Source organism: Acanthisitta chloris, unplaced genomic scaffold (assembly GCF_000695815.1).
Source record: "Acanthisitta chloris isolate BGI_N310 unplaced genomic scaffold, ASM69581v1 scaffold40994, whole genome shotgun sequence".
Lineage (NCBI taxonomy): Eukaryota > Metazoa > Chordata > Aves > Passeriformes > Acanthisittidae > Acanthisitta > Acanthisitta chloris.
Genome location: NW_008668502.1, coordinates 1 through 21,113, shown reverse-complemented (window position 1 = coordinate 21,113; position 21,113 = coordinate 1). Strand labels below are relative to the sequence as shown.

The window sequence follows — 21,113 nt, the reverse complement described above, 5'->3', positions numbered from 1 at the left end:
GTGGTGAAGGGCCTGGAGGGGAAGCTACACATGAGGAGGCTGAGGCACTTGGGCAGTTCACCCTGGAGGAGACTGAGGGGAGAAGTCATCAGTTTATGCAACTTCCTCAGGAAGGAAGTGCAGGGGCAGCACTGACCTCTGTGGGACCAGTGACAGGTCCCCAGGGAATGGCTGGGGAGGGGTGTCAGGAGAGGTTTGGGTTGGGCATCAGGACAAGGTTGTTCCCCCAGAGGTGTCTGGGCACTGAACAGCTCCCAGGGGGCTGACAGAGCTCAGGGAGTGTTTGCCCAATGCTCTCAGGCACAGGAGGATTGGGGTGTCCTGGGCAGGGACAGGAGTTGGACTGATGATCCTTGTGCATCCTTTCCAACTCTGAATATTCTGTGACTCCTTTTGCTAGGAAAAACACATCTCCAAAATGTGCTGTGGACACAACCACCAGCTGTAAATCTGTGTCAGTAGCTCAAAGGCAGCTCTGACCTGCCCCAGTGCCCTATCCCAGTATGACCTCCTCACCCTGTGTTCCCTTTGCAGTGGGCTACAAGCAGGTTAAGACCATCGAGCTGCCCCAGCAACGCTCGTCATCGGTCGCCACGCAGCAAACCACGGTGTCCTCCGTCCCTTCTCACCCCTCCACTGCTGGGGTAAGTCACACCAGGGCTGGGGCAGCACACACAGTAGGTCTCAGCACGTGGTGCTTGCTCATCCCAGTGTGCTCCACATGGTCTTAACCCAGACTGAGCTGGGGTAAGTAACCCACCCACTGGGGTAAGGACCAGTACTAAACCAGGTGGAGGTCTAACACCCACTGAAGTGGGACAGACCCTTAATAGTCCTTGGAAACTGCAAATTAACACACCTGGAAATCTTAGAGCAACACCTGCAAACTTTAAATTAGAACATCCTCCTCCTCCTGAGGCTGTTTTGGAGTAGATGTGTGACAGTGGGGTCCAAACTTAAAACTTTAACTGAATGAACACTTCTTCCTACACTTGGGATTGAGTTTTGGAGTAGGTGTAAGACAGTGGGTATGGCACTGCCTCCCGGAACCTGCTGGGAGGCAACACCTACTCACCACTAGTTCCAGTCAGAGCTGGACCCATCAGCTGGGTAGTGATAGGTGGACAGTTGGACTTGATGCTCTTAAAGGTCAGTCTCTTCCAACCCTGATGGTTCCATGATGCCAGACTTGGCTCTAGAGCCACAGACTTCACCCTCAGGTGCTGTGGCACTGAGGACACTCTGCAGCCAGACAGTGCCCTCAGAGTACTGCAATGAGTCAAACCTTGCTCTGCCCCAGCTCTGGCTGTCAGTGCTGCCAGGGTGCAAACATGTCTCTCTGCCCCTTTCCCCTCACAGAAGACTTACCGAGCCATGTATGACTACATGGCCGCGGACGCGGACGAGGTGTCGTTCAAGGACGGCGACACCATCGTGAACGTGCAGGCCATCGACGAGGGCTGGATGTACGGCACGGTGCAGAGGACGGGCAAGACTGGCATGCTGCCTGCCAACTACGTGGAGGCTGTGTGAGGCCCTGCCCTGGGGTGGGACACCTCCCCACGGGCCTCAGAGCCACGAGGCAAAGGTAACTGCAGAGCAAAACCCTCTTGGAACATCATCTCGAAGCATTTTTGAAACTCCATTTCTTCCAGTGCCCAAACAATCCAACTTACCCTTTAGCCACTGCCTGGAATGACAAACGTTTCATCGCAACCACAGCAGGACAATGCCAGAACCACAACCCAGCTCAGTACCTCCAACACTCAACACAGGCCCTAAAGACTCCCAAGCATTACTTCATTCATTCTCCTCTAAAGAGTATTTTTTTTCTGGGCTCTTCTAAACTGTTTGAGTATCTTTACCTCTTTTTCCATATAAGCTTAAGTATTTCAAACCACCATGACTTTGAGGAGGGGAAAGCAGAGCCCCAACCCTCCCCTCCTGCTTGCTGAGCTCTCATGCATGTGTCCTTCATGCAGCTCTTCTGGGGTCAGAAGCTGTTGTTCCTTGTAAATTAGTGACTGAATAAAGCTGATGTTTCTGCAGTATGTTGGGTGTGGCAGGAATTCATCTCACAACAGCCTGGCTTGGTGCAGAAATGTGTCCTGGGAAAAGGGAAGGGCCCAGGATTGAACTGGGCAGTGAACATTGCAGTGATTTGCTTCATGTACTGAAGCTCCTGGAACCAGCCACAGCCCAGGACAGAAGGCACTAAAAACCAGTGTACACTGTGTCTAAGACAGACTAAAATCAAGTTAACAGCAGGAGCTGCAACACCAATGCTCAGAACTCACAGCACTGCTGGTGTACACAACCAGCCTGAAAGGGAATGTCCCTCCTCCAGGCCCTGCCAGCACTGCACAGGCTTAGCTAAGTAACTCCACACTCCTTCCAGGGCTGTTAGGAACATCCTCATCACACCCAGGGACTGGATAAAGAGCTGAACATGCCTAAGGATTGAGATTTGGAACCAAAATAACATTTTCAAGCCAAAAAACCTACAGCCACCTGTTCAAATTGTACATCTAGGCCACCTGTGTCTTGTTTCTCTTCTCCATGAGCCACACAAACAGGGCAAGGAACACACATTGTCTTGCTGACAGGTCCCAGGGCAGTGATGACCTTCCAGGGTCCCTCCCAGCCTTGGGAATCCACAGCAGTGCTGAGGGAGAGCTGAAGGGGATAAAACCCCCATAACCACGATGCCATCAATCAGTTTGGGGACTATTTACTCTTTTATTTGTCCATGTAAAAGTTGTAAAAACCACCTGCAGCAACTCCTTTGAAGAAATGTTCGTTGGGAGAACCACAGTACAATATATACAGACCAGAATGCCAGAGCAAAACCCAGGAACTCTCAGCTCACTGAAGGGCTCCCAGAAGCAGCAGTGCATCCCATGCAATTAAAACTCCAGATCATAAATTATTAACCAAACATTTGCCCTAAGTCTGTACATAATATACAACAAAAAAAGCTATTGTCAATTCATTTTTTCCCCAAGGAAAAAGTCTTCTCCACAGAAGGAGAAACTGCTGCCAACAGAGGCCTGAGACGCTTCGCAGAGTCTTTCCCCTGTCACACACACCCCATTCTCAGCTCCTTCAGGGTCAGCAGTACAAAAATACATGCAAAAATAGCTCTGGTACAAAGGCCAAGCTCCTGCTGTGGGGAGTGATGCCCAGCTTACCTCACGTGCTGAAGGAGCTCCCACACAGAGCTGAGAGCTGCTCTCACCCAGCAGCACTTACTCTGCAGCAGCAAGAACACTTTGGGTTTGAAAAATAGAATTCTAACTACTCTGCTGGTTTGGTTTCACAGTCTTTGCTATTGCACAACTCTTGTCAAAGTTTCTTTCACTGCCCGAAAGAAATATGCATAGCAATACAACACAAACACCTCAGACAGGGAGGAAACAATCCCACAAACTAGGGCGAGGGGATGAAAAGACCAACAAAAAAAAACACACAATAAGGAAAGAAACCAACAACAAACCCTATGACAATAAATGTATGTAGGTGTAACAAAAACCCCACTTCTATAGCACAAAATGCACAGTTGAAGGAGTAAAAAAACCAAAAATAAAGAAAAGTTGGGGGAAAAAAATTGTAACAAACTCTTCCTTACTCATCCCTGAGCAGCAGCTACTCAGAGCTCTTGTGGGGAGGCGATTTCCAGCGGGACTGCAGGTTCCTCAGGATGCAGCTGGTCATGGCAGCCAGAGTCTCGTGCATCTCGAAGAGTTGGCTGCCCGAGTAGCTGTGGAGGTGCTCAGAGGTCACCTGTGCTGCCAGGGCGTGGATCTGGCTCGGGAGGTCTGCTGGGGGCTGCTCCCTGCTCTGCACGGCTGGCTCAGCCAGGGCTGCAAGGGAAGGGGAGAAGGGCAGGGCAGGGTCTGGGGGTGTGGAGCAAAACCCACCCAGAATTCAGGAGCAGCATGTCACAGCTGCTTTTGTACACAGTATCCAAGCAGCTTATAAAGTGTTTACTCCATGGGATACAAGTGTTCCTGACAAAGACAAACATCAGGATTCCACCCTACCCTTCCTCACCCTGAGTTTGGTGGTGTTTGACCGTGACTGTACAACAGCTCTAAGGGTAGAAATGACTCTATTTGATCCCAGAGAGACACTGCCAATGTCCTTCCAGACCTGTCCCCCCAAAGACCCATGCTTAGACTGGACAGTCACTCCTGAGTTTTGGCTCTGCTTTAAGTCTCTTGTTGGAAGACCAAACATGGATTCCTCTCTTTGAGCTCCAGAAATGCACAGGAGAATCCAAATAAAAACCTAAGACACCCAAATCCCAGCAGGGAATCATCCCCCTCCTGTCCCAAGCCCCTCAGAATGAGGCACCACAACAGTCTCTGCTCCCCCCCCTCCTGGTTCCTGTGCACCCCCAGCACGGACACCTGGCTGAGGGGCAGGACATGAAGGACTTGCAGCCTTGCCTACTTTGTTCTCTGCAGGTTTCTCTTGGGAAAACCAGCACCTTCCCCTCAAAATATGCAAAGTTTTAAAAAGCCATTGCTACAGGGCTGCACAAAACAGCACTACGTGTGCTCTCTTGGCTATGAACACTCTCCTACTGAAGCCAAAGGGATGAAGGCAAAGCCAACAGCCAGTAACTGGTACCTGTTGCAAGTTTTTCCTCATCTGCACAGAGAGATTTATCCTCCAGGCCATTTACAGGCTTTTCTGCATCTTCCAGCGCTGACATTTCCTCCGGCACCCGAGACTTCACCTGAGGAGTTTTGGGGAGAGAACAAGAGATATTTTCAGAACAACAGGAGTTAGCAGTTCATTAGCCCAACATTGCCTTCCTGGGTGCTAAAACTCAACTCTACCTGTTGCTCATGATACCCTTTAAGGGCTTTTTTGACATTGAAGATCTTGGGAGAGCGGATGGGCAGAGTTTTGACCTCAGACGCTGTCAGAGTGCTCAGGTCACCCACTGTCTTGATGTTCTTCGCTCGGATGAGCTGCTCCAAGCCTCTGGCACTGCACCAGGGGAATGACAAGGGTTTGTTATCAGAGAACCACAGGATATCCTGAGTTGGAAGGGACCCACAAGGATCATCAGTCCAACTCCTGTCCCTGCCCAGGACACCCCAACACTGCGCCCTGTGCCTGAGAGCATTGGGCAAACACTCCCTGAGCTCTGTCAGCCTTGGGGCTGTGACACTGCCCTGGGGAGCTGTTCAGTGCCCAAACACCTCTGGGGGAAGAACCTTGTCCTGATCTCCAACCTAAACTTCCCCTGACACATGGCACAATTTAGGTCCTTTCTGCCTGGCATGATGGAGCAGAAAAAAAATCTTACAGGAATGATGACTCACATGCACAGAAGTGAAGAAAAAAAAAGTAAAAGCAGATGACAATCTGCACAGAAACACACACAAAAATGCAGTGTGCCCTGTATCCATCAGGGAATGGATGAAGCTCACTCACGTGCAGTGTGAGTGGAAGGAAAAGGAGTTCAGTAGACCAGGAAAGGCCATTCTGAGCAGTTCCTGCTGTTCCTCTATAGTTCACCCTGACTATTTCTCTTTTTCCAGGCAACAAGTGGCCAGAGGAGAGGATGTAAGTCTTAAACTGTGCCAGGGAAGGGTCAAGTTGGACATCAGGAGAAGTTTCTCCATGGAAAGGGCTGTCAGGCACTGGAATGTGCTGCCCAGGGAGGTGATGGAGTCACCAGCCCTGGAGGTGTCCAAGAAGGACTGGACATGGCACTCAGTGCTCTGCTCTAGCTGACAAATGGTGATGGGGCACAGGTTTGACTTGATGACCTCAGAGCCCTTTTCACAGTCTCCAAAACAGTACTTAAAGAACTCCAGACTAGCCAATCTCTCCCCCACCAAACCAACCTCCCTCCTTCTCAAACATTTGGCTGGAGCCAACCCTAAGTTATAGTTAAATGTGGGTTGATAAGGTTCAGTAAGAACTCAGTTTTTATTGCAATGTCACCTTCTTCCCACTCACCAGATGTTTGAAGTGATCTGAGGTAAAATGACATCCACAGGAGCCTTGCAGTCAGCCAGGGCAGGATACACATGTTCATCAGGGCATGGCAGTGACACCTGGGCCATTTCTGTGATCTGCAAGAACACAGGGAAAGGAGTAAATTAACTATCACTCAAGTGAATACAGAGATTAAAAAATAGAAGAGAAACATGAACCAAAGCACTTCTTACTAAGCACTTCTTTGAGCTCTTAAATTTAGGGGTACGAGATCCTGGGGACAGAAATCCTTTGGTTGGAGTGGTAATGTGCTGGATAGAAAAAGAGGAAAAAAACATCTCTCAGGGTGGTAGAAATCAGTTCAGAGTAGGAAATCAGTTAACAGCAGGAAATCAGTAAATTACCAGATTCTAGCTCCCAAGATCTCAGCCTGATTTGGCCTCAGAGGAACAGAATGAGTGAGGCTAAAGAACTTACAGCTATTTCTTACACTGACTCTGCTCTCACAACTGTCTGCAAGTGACTGCAAACACACTCTGAAGTCATGACAGATATGCTAAGTAACATCAGCACTTGTGGCACACAGAACAGAATTTACCTTGGGCTGAACGGCAGATAAAGTTTTAAGGCTTCTGGAGGAGGGTGAGGAGTGGGACCTAATGACAGGACTTCTCCTGTCTATGTCATCTGCCAGTCCCTCCTGGTAAATGGGGTTTGCAAATGAGACTCGACGCATCTGTTGGGAGAGAGGAGGTGGTTTAAGGTGTGGAGCAAAGCTACCATACTCTGGGGAGGTTCAGCCTGAGCAGACAGAACAGCTCAGGCTGCAATGAACACACTGAAGTCTTGAATGACACTGTTTTACCCAAGGACAGACCCTGCCAGAGGAGACTCGAGGCTGCTCACAACCCACTGAAAGGCCCTGAGGATGCTGCCCCTGGTTTGGGGGATCCAGGCAGAACAACAGCCTTTGGTGCTCTGTCTCAAATGTACCCCCCAACCCCTCACAGTGCAGGTCTGTCAGTGCTGGCACTTCCCAAACAGAAGCTTCAGCACAACATCACCTACAATGAGACCCACAGTGATAATCACCACACTGGAACTCATTACAGTGCAGCCACTGCTCCATATCCCAGTTCTGACCCAAATGGACTGAGCACCATGACAGTTCCCATGGGAATACCTTGTTCACAGGGGACAGGCAGTCATCATCCTGACTCCTTTTGACACCTCTCTTCAGGATGCTGGTGGATGGGGAGGCAGAGGGGGACCAGGTGCAGCGTGTCTGTGTGCCGTTGGGGCTTTCACTCACCGACCCCAAGGAATCATTGTGCACCTTCTGAGGAGAATCCTCACTGCTGTTTTCCAAGGCTGTGTTTTCAGGCACTGCTATTTCAGTCTCCATGCCTTCCTCCTTTATCTCATTTGGAAGAACACAGTTTACTCCTAAAGTACCCACTGCTTCTCTTTCATCACCCTGTTTGCCTTCCAGCTCATCCACCTGGTTTTCCTCAGGTTTGCTATCAGTCAGTGCCTCAGGCATCACCTCCAGCTGTCCATTCTGATTTACTTCTTCCCTTTGGCTCCCCGTGGCCAGGCAGCTCTCACCAGGCTCACTTGGAGCACACCCAGGCAGAACCTGCTCTGTTGGCTCCTGATCAGCAGGTTCTTTCAGCTCCTCTAAAGAGTCAGTAGTTTCACCTGCTGACCACTCTGGATTCTCCTTCACCACCACACTACTTCCTTGCAGAGTGTCCACAGATGTCCCCTGGCTTTCCAAGTGGAAGGTGCCAGGTTCCTCTGGAGGATGCAATGGAGTGCTCATTGCACAAGGTGCCAGGAACAAGCTCTCCTCTGAGCTGGAGTGAGCAGACACCTCTGCTGCACCCTCAGGTGTCTGCACTGGGGTGGTTAGGAGCTTGTTCAGCTCACGAACAGCCTGAGCTTTTGAGACAGTGAAGGATATGAATTGCAGCTTTAGTGTCTCAGCACAGCAGTCACAGCTCTTGAATTTTTTCACCCTTTTGCTTCTCTTGTGCCTGCACTCAGGAGCTTGCAGAGAGGCAAGCTCAGCACCCGAGGCCTTTCCCTCTGGAGCAGAGTCAGGCACAACAGAGGAAAGCTCAGCACCAGAGGCCTTTCCCTCTGGAGCACAGTCAGGCACGACAGAGGAACAATCCCCTGTGCTGGTTTGCTTCTCATCCTGTGTGTCTTCCTCTGCTGCCTTCCCATCCTGCTCAGGCACACAGGGGCTGCTGACTGATTCCATGGACGTGCTGTTCCTGTTTTGCTCCATGCTGGTGTCCTGTGCAGCAGGTAGATCCTTGGAGCTGGAAGATCCCACAGCTTCCCCAGCAGCTGTGGGAATTGCCTGGTTTTCCAGGCCACAGGGTTCAGCTGTCTGCACAGCATCTATGCTGGCTTCAGGGCTGGGCTCACCCTTGTCTGCTTCCAGTGGACTCTTGCTTTCATTCCCCTGGGAAGACACCTCATGGCTTCCTGCTTGTCCATCTTTCAATTTACTCTCAGGAGCCTCACTTGGGGTTTTCACTTTGTGTCTTCTCTTCCTTGTACTCTCCATAGCCTCTGAACTGCTGAAAATCAACCCCTGTGAGCACCTCCTGGTGTAGTACCGCGGGGACTCCACCACCTTCTGCCCTGTTGCACTCAAACCACTGTCCCCATCAGCTTTCAGGTGATCTTCTGGCCTCCTGGCACTTGTGTTCACCTCCTCATCCAGGCTGCAGGAAGCAGGAGAGTCCTTGGAGCTGGAGTCCCCTGCAGAGGTTCTCTCAGGCTGGCTGATCTCTTTTGGAACTCTGTTTTCAGTAGTGTTCCCTGGAACTGCTTTGGGCTTTTGGGCTCCATAATCTTTAGCCTGTGACATCTTCTTCTGCCCCGATTTTTCATCTTCCTTACGCTTGTCTCTCTTTTGGAGAGACTTATCCTGACAATCCTCCTTCTCCTGACTACCTGACGTGCCTTCCACCATGTCTGACCGTCGCCTCATGGAACGTCGAAGCACCTTCTGGTGAGGAGGCACTGGTGGCCCCTGAGTGTCATCCCCCGTGGCCTGCTCCGGTGGGGCAGTGGTGTCTGGGGGTGTATTTTCTTTGCAATCCACGTCCAGTGCTTGAGTCTTTTCTATCTCTGCTATTGCCTCCTCCACCTTTTTGATGTCTTCATCTATGGAATTGAAAGTCTGGGAGTGGCTCAGGAGAATATGCTCCACGTCTTCTACTGAAGAACACAGTTCAGGATGTCTTTCTACGCTGTCAGAAGACTCTTGCTCTGACCTAGTGAACAGCCTGGACTTGATTTCCTGGAGCTCCATTTGCCTCTGCCTGCGTGTCAGCCTGCGCGTCGAGACTGGCTCAGGCTCCGATTTTGAAGGCTTTTTACCTTCTTCTCCAGGTTTCTCTGCTTTCCCAGCAGCCTTGCTTACATTTGCATTGTCCTGTTTGCCCTCCAGAGTAGCACTTCCTAAAGTGCTGAGTGCTGAGAGGCCAAAGGGTCTGTTCCCCGAGGCACTGAACCTCTCCAGCGTGATGAAGGACTGGCGCCGGCTCACGGGCTGTGGTGTCCCAGAGATCACATCACTGCAGGCTGAGCTGTTGCTGACGTTTGAGGTGTTTTCATTCCCTGCTGAGGTCTCCTTTGAATCTGCTTCTGCAGAACTTGTGTCCAGTCCCTCTCCAGCTGATGGCTCCTCCGGAATCACCTCAGCTGTGCTGCTCTCTGAGCGAGGAGCGGGTGACTCCGTGCCCTGGGCAGCACCCTCAGGAGCACTGGCTGATCCGTTGGAGCATCCTTCACTCTTGGCATCTCCTTCCTATCCCAAACACAGGAACAGCAAAGTATTGTAGTGTTTAGTTTGTTACTGCAGTAGATGTTCATGGTTTTGCTATGAATATAGTACTCCCATATAATAATATATTACTACTTCTGATGCAGTAGAAAACAACAAACTCACAAGGTTATTCAAGTCACTCTTGCTTCAAATTACTTATTACCTGTCCTTTGGTAGTTATAAAAGATTCCTCTTTTTTAAAGTCATTTAATCCCAAAGAATTGCAGAGATGTTTTGCTTCAGTTTTGCCAGAGACACTAACAGAAGTACTACTAAACCAGATTAAAGTCCTGATGTGTCTCACCGAATCTGTTCAGCACTACAGTGATCAAACCATTCTTTAGCCAATTCCTCTCCAAAAGGAAGTTTGGATTTGCAGTCTCTACCCCAGTAAAACATCAATCAGTGCTAGGGCATGACTGACCAGAAATCCCTGCAATCCCTGCAGGTGTGTAACAACACTTAAACACATCCACACTAAGACTATTCTCACAGATCAGTCAGGTTGGAAGAGACCTCTGAGATCATCAAGTCCAACCTATGACCCAACACCACCTCGTTAACTAGACCATGGCACTGAGTGCCACGTCCAGTCTGTCCTTACACACCTCATCTTCCCATTTTCTAACCAAAACACTCAATGATTGGGCTGTGGAGTGTAAATGCCAGAGCAGAACAGAGCACAGACACTGCAGTGGTGTTACACTCTCATCTAGTGATGAGAATGCAACAGAAGCCACAAAACTATCATGTTATGGTTATAATTCTGATAACTTAATCATTACTGGACTGTGAGGAGTTACCTGAGGTTTGGTCTCAGCACCTCCTCTGACACTCTCTGTTACAGGTGGCACTTCCCTGGAACAGAAATCACTTGCATCAGCAGTGCTGCACATCGAGGGACACCTTGAATGCACACACTGAGCACTTCTACTTACTGAGAATCCTCCTGGCTCTGAGTATACTGAGAAAACAAAGTGGTGTCCTGGGAGGCATCCAAGTTGTTGTACATGGCAGGAATATCAGCTCTGGAACACAAGCAAGAGTGGGAACTCAGGCTCGTCAGTTTATCTCCTCATTTCAAGGCCACTCTTTTCAGCTGCATTAAATCTCTCTGCAGTTAAGGTGAGTCTTGGGACTACTCTCATCTCTGACATGTGACTGACACAAGTCTCTGTTCACATCTACAAGTCCCTTCCTCATACTGGGAAAAACAACCCTTTAATTTCCATGATCTAACAAAAATTAGATCTCCTGTTTCACACTGTTGTGAGTCATGAAGGAGAAATGCAAACTGCAAACTATCCAACTCCAAACAGACTGCAGTGTGTTTCATCAAAGCAGGAAATGCAGCTCAGAGAATGGTTTGGCTGCTTTAAAACTGCAAAGCAGGAACTCTTTAAAAACCTTTTAGTGAGCTTTAAGCTTTATAACTTGTATGAAAGAACAAGACTGAATTCACTTGTGGCAGCCTGAGACACAGGAACGAAGTTAAGGCAATCTGAGACACTCAGTGTAAAGACATTTCACTACAGAACAGAATAAAGGACAGACCTCTTTGACCTAAGCACTTCTTTCTGATGCTCTGTCAATACTCTTTGTTTTGTTTCTGGAGGGATAAACACAAAATCAGCAGATTTCTCCTCTTCCAGAAGTATCTCACTTTTCATCTTTGACAATGAAAATTCTAATTTCAACTGCAGAAAGGAAAAAAAATAAAGAATCCAAACGCAAACCCTGGATTAGAAACAGGACTGGAAAATCAGCAATTCCTCAAGAACACAACAGCCTTGACAAACCCCTGGAGACAGCACAGCCCTACAGACCCAACATCCACCCAAGAGCTGATCCTGCCAGAGTGAGGCCTGGGCCTGGCTGCCACTGCTCCCACCCCACACCTCACCCCCTGCAGCTGTGACCCCAGCAGGGAATTCTGACACAACACTAAGTGCTAAGTTCCAAAGGAAACTCCTGTTTTGCCCTGAGGATGTGCAGCAGCACTGGCTGAGGTGCTGCAGGACACGGTGGAGGTGATCCCAGCACACCTTACCTTGGCAGCTGTTCCTTGCCCCCTACTGGCCCTGCCTTTCCCACAGCTTTTCACTTCACTCGTGTGTACCAACACAGACTGTCTGGGGACCGGAACCAAGTTCACTTCCATCCCACTGATCTTGGCATGCAGCTGGGAGTTTTCCATCTGTTCACAGGAGAACACACTGAAGGCACTGCATGAACAAACTCCAAGCTCCCAAACCCACCCTGAGATGTGTTGACTTCCACAACTGAGCTGTGCCACACTCCCATTTTCCTCTGAGTTACGTGGAGGACAACTTAAAAGATGAACTGCTTCGAACAAGCTCACAGAACCCCAAACTGAAACGGCGTGAAGGGGAAGAACCAGCTCTGGAGTGCTCACCCAGCAGAGTTCATCGTACCAAACATGAAGCCAGAGCAGGCCAATCATAGCAACTACCACAACTGACCTTCCCCCACCTACTGAATGATTCCCACGAGGCACTTTTTGGGTTGAACAGAGTATTTACCGTGTCAGAGAAGGGCCCACTGTACTCTTCAGCTATCTCAATGCTCTCAAAACAAGGCAGCAAGAGAGGAATGTTCTTTTTGGCTTGGCTTAACACACATCTGCTCAACAAACAACAAAAAGAGGAGCATTAAACTCCTGGAGAGGGGAAAAAGGTGCACACCACCACCAGGATGTAAACAGAAACCAGTGGGACCAACTCATGTGTATGTGACACAAATCTCTCCCCTGGAGGAGCTCAGTGTCAAACACATGTCTTACTTTAGCTCCTGAGGATAGGTCAGTGAGGCAGACTTGGCAAAGGTGGAATTCCAGAACTGGGCACACTGGTTACGGATCTGTTTGCTCCTGTGCTGGAACAGCACGGAGAGCAGTGGTGAGAGCTGCTCCAGCAGCTCACTGTCATAGGAGCCTGTGCAGTGAGACTGCACACACTGCAGCAGCTCTGCCAGGAGCTTCTCCAGCTGAGGGAGGCAAGAAACAAGGGAGTTTAGGCTGCAGCTTTGAACCAACACGTGCAACATTATTACCCCTTACAACAGCACAACTTTAGATATCTCAGTGCTCCTCCCCTCATCCTTCATAATAAATAAACCATGTCAAGATTAAATCTCCACCCTCCTTGCACTGTTTTTAACCTACAGAATCAATGGCAGAACTCTGGTGTCCCACATTTTCCTCACCCCCAGCACCTTCTCGAACACATTTACCTTGTTGTTGAGGTTGCTGTAGACTTCAGGCACCTCAGCAAGTCTGACAAAACAAACAAATAAGTTACATCTCCAACATAAAAATTTAACACACAACCTCAGCAAGTCTGACAAAACAAACAAGTAAGTTACATCTCCAACGTAAAAATTTAACACACAACACACAAACTCTGCACTAGTTTTAGTATATTGTACACATGTAGTTTAGTATGGTATATACAACTTGATTAAATCAGGCTGTGAAACCCCTGGGTGATGAAAAAAACCTCCTGATGTAGTTTCAAGCAACCTCATCCTTCAACTCCCACATACTTATATGCTGATTTCCACAGAGATCAATGGAAAAATCAGCAGCAATTAGTGCAAGCTGAAAATCAAAGCTTCTCTTGGGAAGGAACTTCTAGTTGCTGCCTGTGTGTTGCTCCTACCCTTCTCCCCAAACACATCCCCATTACAAAGTACCTCCTGACCTAAGCAATTCCATGTCAATAAATCCCTAGGTACATTATCCAGAAAAACATGAGGAAACTGCATTTAGCAACTCATTGTATGTGTCCTCCATGCTGAAGAGGTTCCCAGACCTGTATCTGCCTGCACATCTTCCCTCACAAACACATACCCAACATTACTGTGTCATGACTACACCTCAGAGAAACCATTCCCAGCCAAAGGCAGAAGAGATGGGAGATGGAGAGGTGGTGTCCAGCTCATCCTGGCACAGGAACAAGTGGATTTTTGCCTCCCCCATGGGGATTCCTGATGGATTTTAGGTTAGTGGCAGCAGCTCTGCTTCAAATCTTGGTAAGAGCTTCAGACACTCACAGGGTGGCTAAGAGCATCCTGCCCTATGCCATCCTCCCTCCCCCCAAACCCAACAGGCTGCATCCCATTCCTTCCCCTCATCCTGAGCCAAGTGTACATCTGCACCAGCAACAAACTGCCCACAAGCCTCTCCCAACCCTTCTAACCAAGCCCTGAGTAACTCCATTGTGTCCCAGGAAAAGAATCCTCCAACAATTAAAGAATGAAACAGCAAGGCCACATGGGGGGAAAAAAACTACAAAGCAAGTATTTCTCAGTACGTCCTTTTGCTTAAAAACTTCCACTAGTATCATTTGCTTCCTATGAAATTTCACACAGCAAAACCCACTGGAAAACAAGTTCCTGTTAACAAATATCTTCACTACAGTGAAAATAAACTGGAGGTGGAAATAGTCTGGTAGTGATGTCAACACACTCACTCTGAAGCCACAAATTTGAACATTCTAAGCTTTTTTGGGGTCCTGCAGGTCCCTCCTGAGCTCCACTCAGACATGCAGCAAAGAACCAGTTTCCACTCCTCAAGTACTCACTTGGTTTTCTCATAGAAGCCTGCCAGGGGTTTGGAAAAGGTGGCAAACATGGTGCCAATCACTGAGGGCAATGAGATGTGGCTGATGACGTGGTGAAGAGCAGCAAGGAGTGAAGGGCCAACAGAGACCAACGTGTCTGAATGGGTTTCTTTGGAACTGAGCTCATGGAAAGAGTTGAGTAACATCACCAGGAGTTTGAAGAGAGAGGAAAGCTTCCCCAGGGGCTCCTTCTTCTTCCTGGACCAGTCTGTAGGGGTCTGGGGAGCTAACATGGAGAAACAAGCAATGAGCTTTTTCCTTAGCCAACACACCCTGCAACAAAACTCAACTGAACACTTGGTCTGCAGGAGAAGCAGAACAGATTCCCAAATACATCCATTTTCACACAGCTTCAAACCAGAATTTATGCATTTTAAAGCATAATTTTATCACATCACTATTGATTCCTGTTCATCCTATTTGTATTTATGGTTGGTCAGACAATGTGCTGCTAAGTTCCTAATCCCTGCCTGAAAACAGGCAACAGTCACCCTGCAGACACAGCTGATACACTCAAACCATGGGACCAGTTAGGAGGGAAGGGGAAACACATTTTTATGAGCTCATTTATTTGCAAGTTAAGTTTTTCAGCATGTTTTTTCCTCATCAGCACTTCCAATTTCAGCTCCTTAGGACCTCAACAAATTCACATGGGGCAAAGAAATAAAAATACACCAAGTTTTATACTGAATTCTATTACATTGTAAGCTGTTTCTTCAGCTTTGGCAGTTTTAGGTGGGAGCAGGAAACACATCAAAGAGCATTTTACATGCAATGACCTTTTTCCTTCTGTTGCACCCATTCTTGACTATTTGATTGCAGAGCAGCTCCAGGAGCCTGAGCCTAACCAAAATATTGTTGATATTTGGCCTCAGGCTTAGGCAGGTGTTACAAAGTCAGACTGTGGACTCTGGTCCACCACTGCTGCTCAGACCATGGGTGAACAAGGCAAAACAGATCTCACATGCAAAAAGGCAATCACAGCCTAAGCCCCAAACCCACTTCAGCACTCAGCAGTGGTTTACAGTGAGAAGAGCCACATGGCCTCTATGTTTACCCCCATTTCAGCTGCATTTTGTCAGGCTGTGCAGTAACTGCTCAGCAAAGAGAAGATCTGAGCCTCAAGCACATGGAATGATACTTTAAATTCCTTCTTATGCCCTTCCAATCCCTTCGGAGGTCACACAGCACACACACCCCACTGACATCCCCCAGGCATCACTTCTGCACCTCCACCTCCCATTTCCAAGCAGCTGGTGAAGACACACACAGAAAGCCCCAACAGCCAAGTATCTCCTTACATCTGGCTTTTGGCTGATACTTAGTACCATAGGGTGCAAAGCTGATGCAGTCAACCATGACTGACACAACGTGGGTGAGACCATCCATCATGGAGAACATCTGAGGAGGAAAGAGAAATCATCAGCAGAGCCCAGAAGAGCAACAAGTGACAGGAAAACAAACCCCTCTGGCTGTTCAGGGCAGCAATGCAACAGGCTCTGATCTAAAGGTGGATGGGACTGGTCTGCACTGACAGGTAATGTGACATTTTACATCACAAACGTTCACACAAGCTGAAGATGAGTCTTCCCAGTGCACACAACTCCGACAAGGAGCAGCAGAACAGTGGGAGGCAGCTGGAAGGGGCTGGACTGGAGCTGAATCAGAGTTCAGGTTCCAGACAGTGTCTGTCCAGTACAACCTGCTGCACAAAGCCTTTGTCACTGCCCCAAGAGTCACTGCAGGCAGAAGTTTGGTTGCCATAGGAACATACACTGGCTAAAACCAGTTAAGTTTCAATATAACTTACATACTGAAGCTGTACATGCACTGACTGACTTTGGAAAGTGATGTTTATCAGGACACAGCAGCATCCAAAGCAGCTTATAATGACTCAATCCTCCAGTTCCAGCTTTCCAAATTCCCTCTGTCTTTCTTACCCACTTCTTGTTTCTTTCACAGTATTCTTTCAAGAGAGAACTTTAAACACAGGATTTTTTGTTGCAGACCTAGTGCTCACACCCCCAGACACTCCACCTCCCCTAGGGTGTGGGTTTGGAAAGAATTCCTCTTTTGTAAAGCTTCAGAGGCAAAGTCTGTATGCCTTGGTGTCCCAGGAACACAGCAAGTTATGCTGCTTCATCCTATCCAAAATGCCTCAATTTGTGGTATTTCATTCCACCTGAAGTCCCTTCATCCAAACACATTTCACCTGGATAAATCCCATCCACCACAACAATAATTATGACACTTTATTTATTACTGTGTCACTATTACTTCTCTAGGAGACAAATCCAAGCCCTGCTCGACTGCTACTTTAATCTGAGCTTCATAATCATTTTTACTCCCTTATTCCAATCCATTTCTAGACCAAGTCCTGTGAGAACAAACAATTTTGTTACACCTTCAGCTCAGCCTCACCCAAACCACTTCGTCACAGCAAGTACTACATCAGAGCTCCCAACAGGCTCTTAGAGCTTAAACAGACCTGCTCAAGCAGTTAAAGAATTTCAGTATCACTGGGTTATACTCACTACTGGAGTTTCACCTTCTAGCCCAGAGATTATTTTGGCACAGAGCTCTTCACAGCACACGTTTTCTTCTGCTGTAGCCACCAGAGCAGCACAGCGAGCGAACGCTCGGTACAGGTCTGACCAAGTGCCCAGCAAGGACTTCAGGGTTGGCTTTAACAACAGAGATAAAAGGTCCATAAACATGAGTGTCTGTGCACAGAGATAGAACCACAGAATCACAGAATTTAAGGGTTGGAATGGACCTTACAGGTCACCCAGCCCCAACCCCTGCCCTGGGCAGGGACACCTCCCACCAGAGCAGGTTGCTCAAGGCTCATCCAACCTGGCTGTGAACACTGCCAGGGCTGGGGCAGCCACAGCCTCCCTGGGCAACCTGGGACAGTGTCTCACCACCCTCACAGCAAAACACTTTTCCCTCATAGCCAGACTTTCCCTTCCCTCCTTCAGTCTGAACTCATTACCCCTTGTCCTGTCCCTGCAGTTCCTAACACAGAGTCCCTCTCTGGCTCCTTGTAGCCCCTTCACATAGTGAAAAGTTGCTCTGAGGTCTCCACACAACCTTCTCTTCTCCAGGCTGAACAGCCCCAACTCCCTCAGCCTGTCCTTACAGGGAGATGCTCCAGTGCTCTTAGCCACTTTGTGGCCTCCTCTGGACTTGCTTCAACAGTTCCATGTCCTTCTGATGCTGAGGACACCAGAACTGTGTGCAGGATTCCAGGTGGGTCACACCAGAGTAGAGGGGCAGAATCACCTCTTCTGACCTGCTGCCCACACTGCTGTGGATGCAGCCCAGGACTGAATTGGTTTCTGGGCTGAGCTCACACTGCAGCTCATAAGGAGCTTCCCATCCACTGTCACCCCCAAGTCTTTCTCCTCACTGCTGGTGTCAATATCAAGGTCAACACTCGGTTTAAGTTTTCTTCTTCTCTCAACTCCTGTCTAACTCCATTCAACCCCATACCAGTGGTGCCATGTGGACACATTAGGAGCAAACTCCACTCTCATCACAGTGTTTTTGTACACCCACATTGCTTGTGATCAGCACCCTGGATTCAGGTTACCTGGGGGAGTCGCTGAGCAGGGAAGATGTGTGAGACTGGCAGCAGCAGAGCACTGTAAACAGCACTGAAGTTGTGTTCCAGGGCATCTCCCTGATTCACCTCGTTCGTCTGCAAGGAGAAAACAGGATTTAATTAGCAAAGCTGCAAACTGAGATGACAAATGCAAGTGTTCTAGACACATATGCTTTGCGTATGACACCTCTCTGCAAGCTGAACTGCCAGAGGCATTTTGAAATCAGCTAGTTCAAGATGATCCTACTATAAGAGGGAGAAAAATCACTGTTTATAAATGCTAAAATAACCAAATGCCAAGAAGAAAAACAATCTGACAGAAAATGGTTTATGTATTTCTCCCTTACTTCAGCTGCAGTAAGTGATGACAACAACCCACTTCGAATCATGGAATGCTTTGGGTTGGAAGGACCTTAAAGCTCATCCCATCCCACCCCTGCCCTGGGCAGGGACACCTCCCACCAGCCCAGGGTGCTCCAACCCCATCCAGCCTGGCCTGGAACACTCCCAGGGATGGAGCAGCCACAGCTGCTCTGGGCAACCTGTGCCAGTGCCTCAGCACCTCACAGGGAAGAATTGCCTCCCAATATCCTTCTATCCCTGCCCTCTGGCAGTAGGAAGCCACTCAACAACTCCTACCTTAAAGCCAATGAACTTCTAGCAAGTCACCTGCAAAACCTCTTAAATGTTCATCATGGCTTTCATTGAGGCTTCCACTCAACAAGTCTAACACTCAAGAGGACTAAGTCTAGTGAGAAGCTCTGATCTAATCACATCCTGAACATTCCAGCTTGGGACTGATTCTATTATCACATCAAGCAAACAAGACTCTCAGCATTCAGAAGTTAGCAGGCCCTGGAAGACAGTTTTCCACCCTCAGCAGTTTCCTGTGAGGTTCTGGGGCTGGAGAGAGAACCAGGAGCCACTGTACCTCATTAATCCATTCAGTCAGAGGATTAACAACAGTACTCCACATTCTCCAGAGATGCTCCTTGTTCTCCACTTGCTTTGCACTCTGGTTAATAACACAGATGACAGACTCACTGAAAGCCAGGGGAGATGTAGGCCCAGACAGAACATAACCCACAAGTGTTTCCAGAATGACAAAGAACCTAGGGAAGGAGGTGAAACAGGTAAGGGGCTTTTTTCAGCTGAAGTTGGGATAAAAACTTATGGGAAGGTTGATATGAACCAGTACCACATACCTCTCATCAGTCACACAGCATTCCAAGAGGTTGTTGTGGAAAGGCAACTGGATTAAGAACAAAGCTGGTGTTCCCTTGGAAGAGAAAAGAGGTAAAACATAACACATCACTTTATGGATCTATATACTATATTTAACTCTGAGCCAGAAAATTGCAACTCTGAGACAGAAGTTGTCCAAAACTGTCAATTCTAACACTCCAAAATAAAAATGAGAGGGAAAGCAGGAAACCTAAGCTGCTGCTAGGTCCTGGGATTTGCTTCTTCCAGGGCTGCACTGGACAACTTCTGTTAAAGCTTCTCACGAGTACTTCATGTTTGCTAACACTAGAGTAACTAACAAAATCCATTTAACAGCTGCCAACTGCAACCTCAACCACCCCAATAAGGTTCTGCCTTGCACCCAGGCAGAAAAAGCCTCCACAAGTCAATAAAACATGGTTAAAAAGCTGGGAGAAACTTTGAGAGTTCAGCTCTTAAGACAGTTCTAGCAGACAGGTTTATACCACTCAGCTGAGTTAAGCACTTACAGACCCGTGCTATACTTAGGACTTGTGCCTTGGATGTTTGTGTGCTTTTAAAGGGCTGCAAAAGAATTCCAAGCACTGCCTGGCCAACAGTGTAAATATTAGGCTAGAGAGCTCTATCTCCACTGCTGCTAAACAAACAAGTTGCCTTCTATCAGTAAAGTAACACTTTCTACTTTCCTTTTAAGCACTTCACTCCACTGCAGAACATCTCCCGCACACACCAGTTTCCAGCAGTACTACACACTTGGACTCTCCCCACAAAGCACCTGCAACCTGTATTTGGAATCATGACCCAAAATCCTTTTCCACTACTGCACTACTTCCAGCACACTCATCCCCAGTTACACAGCTGAACATGCCAGGATGAGAGGGCTGAACAGTCTGCATCCTGCAGCTGGGAATAACATGACCTCCTGGCACCTCTCAGCATAAGGGAAGCTCTGGGATGAAATCACTTACATTTAGGAGATCCATATCAGCAACCTGATAAGCTGGTGAGCCCAACACTTTGGGAGGCAACTCCTTGGCAGTGATGTCAATGAGGGACTAAGCAGGGGAAAGGAGGAAAATGTATGTAAATATCTTTTTCCCCAAGGGCTCCAATGCTGTAAGTAACATCACAAATACAAGCAATACTCCATCAGTTACTTCCCTCTCAAAACACCAGGGAGGTGTCTTTCAAACAGGAGGTTCTGGCAGGAGAACCATGTGCCCAATTTTGCTGATTCATGTGACAAACACTTAAGAGAAAGGCAAGAAACACTTACCAGTACTTTCTGCACAGGAAGAGAGTTGGAGCTCACAATGTTTTTTAAGGCCTGGAGCAGCACAGTCAGTATTTCTGACCCTTGTTTTTCCTTATTTCCTGGGATAAAGCACATTCGCAGTTAGAGCAGAGCAAAGCAATGGCCCAGCACTAAAACTTTCCACTTAAGTCCTTGAAGACCAAAACCCAAATCTATCTGTATTCATAACCACATAGCAAATATTTCAGACATTCAGACCAATCTCAGCTCTGAAGAACAGCAGAAGTGAAACTTCTGAGTTTACTAACAGAACATGGATTTTTAATTTAATCATAGAATTTAGGGTTTGGAATGGAGCTTAGAGCTCATCCAGCCCCAACCCCTGCCCTGGGCAGGGACACCTCCCACCAGAGCAGGTTGCTCAAGGCTCATCCAACCTGGCTGTGAACACTGCCAGGGTTGGGGCAGCCACAGCCTCCCTGGGCAACCTGGGACAGTGTCTCACTCACCACCCTCACAGCAAAAAACTTTTTCTAATATCTCACATGAACTTTCCCTCCTTCAGTTTGAACC

At 48.2% G+C, this 21,113-nt stretch overlaps 2 protein-coding genes across 2 annotated transcripts; one reads left to right on the top strand and one right to left on the bottom strand.

The window, feature by feature from the left end:
* Positions 1-534: 534 nt before the first annotated feature.
* On the top strand, positions 535-1,533 carry LOC103800517 (nebulin-like; the record flags this gene model as incomplete). The annotated part of the gene is made up of 2 exons (XM_009072896.1): positions 535-644; positions 1,360-1,533. Coding segments are annotated over 2 exons (284 nt in total), but the record flags the coding sequence as incomplete, so codon positions are not given.
* Positions 1,534-3,645: 2,112 nt separating this feature from the next.
* On the bottom strand, positions 3,646-20,659 carry RIF1 (replication timing regulatory factor 1; the record flags this gene model as incomplete). Its single annotated transcript, XM_009072895.1, has 22 exons — positions 3,646-3,863; positions 4,636-4,744; positions 4,848-5,001; positions 5,983-6,098; positions 6,195-6,272; positions 6,560-6,697; positions 7,145-9,793; positions 10,615-10,669; positions 10,750-10,839; positions 11,366-11,508; positions 11,862-12,008; positions 12,355-12,454; positions 12,615-12,817; positions 13,064-13,106; positions 14,416-14,680; positions 15,756-15,855; positions 16,989-17,138; positions 18,050-18,157; positions 18,993-19,173; positions 19,267-19,340; positions 20,254-20,340; positions 20,562-20,659. Coding segments are annotated over 22 exons (5,306 nt in total), but the record flags the coding sequence as incomplete, so codon positions are not given.
* Positions 20,660-21,113: the final 454 nt, after the last annotated feature.